The sequence below is a fragment of the Protobothrops mucrosquamatus genome, unplaced genomic scaffold, assembly GCF_001527695.2.
Source record: "Protobothrops mucrosquamatus isolate PMUCROS unplaced genomic scaffold, P.Mucros_1.0 scaffold25, whole genome shotgun sequence".
Taxonomy (NCBI): domain Eukaryota; kingdom Metazoa; phylum Chordata; class Lepidosauria; order Squamata; family Viperidae; genus Protobothrops; species Protobothrops mucrosquamatus.
Window position 1 is genome coordinate 1,111,031 of NW_015386410.1, and position 3,054 is coordinate 1,114,084.

At 45.2% G+C, this 3,054-nt stretch overlaps 1 protein-coding gene across 1 annotated transcript in view; it reads right to left on the minus strand.

Moving 5' to 3' along the window:
- Positions 1–807: 807 nt before the first annotated feature.
- LOC107283107 (TCF3 fusion partner-like) overlaps positions 808–3,054 on the minus strand; it is a 6,720-nt gene continuing 4,473 nt past the window's right edge. Inside the window, exons 5-6 of the mRNA XM_015810957.1 lie at positions 2,134–2,358; positions 808–985 (exon numbers count right to left, since the gene is read on the minus strand). Coding sequence (XP_015666443.1) covers positions 851–985; positions 2,134–2,358 — 360 coding nt within the window. The 3' untranslated portion in view covers positions 808–850. The remainder of the gene's footprint in view (positions 986–2,133; positions 2,359–3,054) is intronic.

Here is a 3,054-nt window from a genome sequence, read left to right on the forward strand (position 1 = left end):
TCTCTTCTGGACTGGCAAAGATATGCTAAATTCTTAAACTGACACATAAAACAATTTGCATAAATCCACAATAGCACAAAAATTACTTCCTTTAATACAGACTTCAATACAGACCTTTAATACAGAGGTCAATAGCACAAAAATTACTTTCTTTAATACAGACTTCAATTGGCCTTTTAATCATGCTGGATCTCATGATACCATAGATGGAAACCCTGTTAAAAATCTTGAAGGAAGATTAAAAGAACTCAGCCTTCCCTCAACACGTGGTTTTCCAACCAACATCCACAGAAAGTGCCACTGTAGGACGCAACAGTGACTGTTTCTGTGCACTTTCTAATGCACAAGAATCACTTTACCCCCTTTCCCTCACCTACCAGAATTACAAATCCAGAGTCCAGAAGGGCAAGTGTGGGAATGCTGAACACTGACCTCTCAAAAGGGTTCTTCCTCAATCTTGAAAGGGTAGAAAGGTTTCTGCTTAAATTCTTGCTTCCCCATTCAAAGTTTATGGACACAAGTTATGTCCGTTGTGGATTCAGTTCAGGGACTTAAGCTAATCCACTGAATATTCTTACACGTTGACTCCCAAGCTTTTGTCCCTTGCTTAAACTCCATCACCACTTCTTCTACCATTTCCCCCACCCCAGCAGTTCAGATCATCTTTCACTGGGTTAGAGTTGAGGAGTCAGATGTGATTGATGTCCTGCTGTTCCCTAAATCCTTTTCCTTGGTATCCAAGGAAAAAAGGCGCCTGCAAGGCACCCTGATGGCCAGCCTAGCTGCCATATGGGTGTATATATATGTGTGTGTGTGTGTGTGTGTGCTTTCCTTAGATAAGGGACCAGCCTCAGTCAAAATCAGAACAGGCACCAGGGCTAGGAAACTTTGAGTAATGGAGTAACTTGTCCTGGGGACTGGACTGCTGCCAGGCAGAGCTGAGAACATCATCCTGGTCACACTGGAAATCCTCTTCAGATTTTATCTGCAGCCACAAAAACCAAAATGTATTATTAGTTGTGCAGGAGTCATCAATCTTTGTAGTTAAAATAAGTCAGGTTTCATATATTTGCATAAGCTGACCTACTGTATTTCTGCGTCATTTTAATTTTTCTAATAAAGATATCAACCACTTCTAGATTTTGATTTCCCTCACCCACAATTCAGAACTAGGATAGCTTTTTAAGTCTGGCCAAGTTTACTAATTTAAGGAAAACAGAAATGCAGCTGTTTCCCAGTTTCTGGGGTGTGAGTGAATGTCTATCATTCTATCTTCATCACAATCCATAGATAGCATGGTGGAAGGAATAAAAACATCTAATCTAAATTCATGTTAGATAACATTCACTCCTGTGCCTTCTGGATAAGCATATAATGCAATCATTTGATGGATAGAAAATATGTGGTAACCATTGTTTAAAAGATGAACTTAGCCCGGAAAAACGAGTAATTGTTAGAAAGAAACTAAAGATTGCCTCGCTCTGATTCGTAACAGAGAGGGAAGGTGAAACACTGTAAGGTTCCAAGATTCTGTTATTGTAGCCTACAATATATCAATACAGGTAGTCCCAGCTTTACAACCCAAATTGGGACAGGATTTTCTATCAATAAGCAAAGTTGTTAGGCAAAACATCATGCAACCACACTGCATACCAATGGCAGTTCTAGTAGTAGTCTTGGTTGTGCTCAATAGGCCAGAACTCATGCTTCTTCTGCCCTGTTGGGCTGGACTCTGCTTCAACTCCACCAACCATCTATCTTCCACCCATCTCCACCCTTTGGGCTGCCTTAAAGTCTGGATACCTCTGCCACCCCAGCTGATCTTTGCTATCTTTCCCCCAAGGCCAGGATGTGCCAACCTGGCTCTTCTGAGGTAGCTGCTAGCTGCACGAGGCCCTGAGAAGACCGTGTGGAGGCCTTGCACCCAGCCAGCAGCTGCCTTGGCCAGGCATATCTTGTCAGCAGAGGAGGAAGAAGACAGCAAAAGTCAGCTGGGAGCAGTGGGGAGTGCCAAGTGTTGGGGGCAGCAGAGGCAGAGGGCAATGGAGTATGGTGGCCAAAAGGGGCAGATGGGGGGTGGGAAATAGACAGGAGGTTGATTTAGATTGCAGGACCATCAAACGTTCCCAGTACCTGTACAGGGAAATCGTCCATGGGCAGCAATGTTGGGGCTGCTCGACGCAGCCTCCCTTCCTTCTCCTCTCGCAGATGACGTCGCCGCTTCTTGCTGACGGGGCCTTCACTAGGAGAGAGGCTCTCTGGCTCTTGGGCAGACAGGCACCTGGGGGCTTCTTTCTCACAGGGCTCATTCCCTGCGTTGCCAGGAGTTGCAACATCTGCACTATGGATTCCTTCATCCTAAATAGAAAAAGCGATGCAACTAGAATCCTCCCACTTTAACATTTTCCCCCGATGAGAAGCCACACAGTATTTACAATATGTGAGGGGAGGGGGCTCGGGGGGGGAGAGAGACTTGGCCTTGCTTTTCTATCCAATTTGTGGATAGAACCCAATGAAGGTAGCAAAGAAGTCAAGCTTGATTCCTCCCTGCAAAGGCACTTATAGCTTCATGGCATTTGGCTACCAAATTCTTATATTTTTGCAGAAGAGGAGCTGTTCTGGAACACTACTCATTGGAGGAGGGGCAGCGAGTTTGTTTATTTATTTATTAAATTTATTTGCTGCCTGCTTCGCCATGGGGCTACTCTAGAGCAGGGCTTTTCAACCTTTTCACCCATTGTACCATTTTTAGGATATGGCAACATCCGAGTACTACCAGTCGCCTAGCAAGGTGTCAAAAACTTGATGACCCCCCCAAAAGAACAAAAGTGATAAAGTACAGGTAGTCCTCGACTTACAACAGTTCGCTTAGTGACTGTTCGAAGTTACAACAGCACTGAAAAAAAGTGCCCCCCAAGCCACAGCCGAGCAAGACGCCTGCCTGCCTGCCTGCCTGGCGGCGCTCTTCCTCCTATCCGAGGTTTTCATTGTTGCACGCATTTCTGTTGAGGATTGGCAGCGGGGGTGGGGTGGGGGTGTTTGGTTTTTATTCCT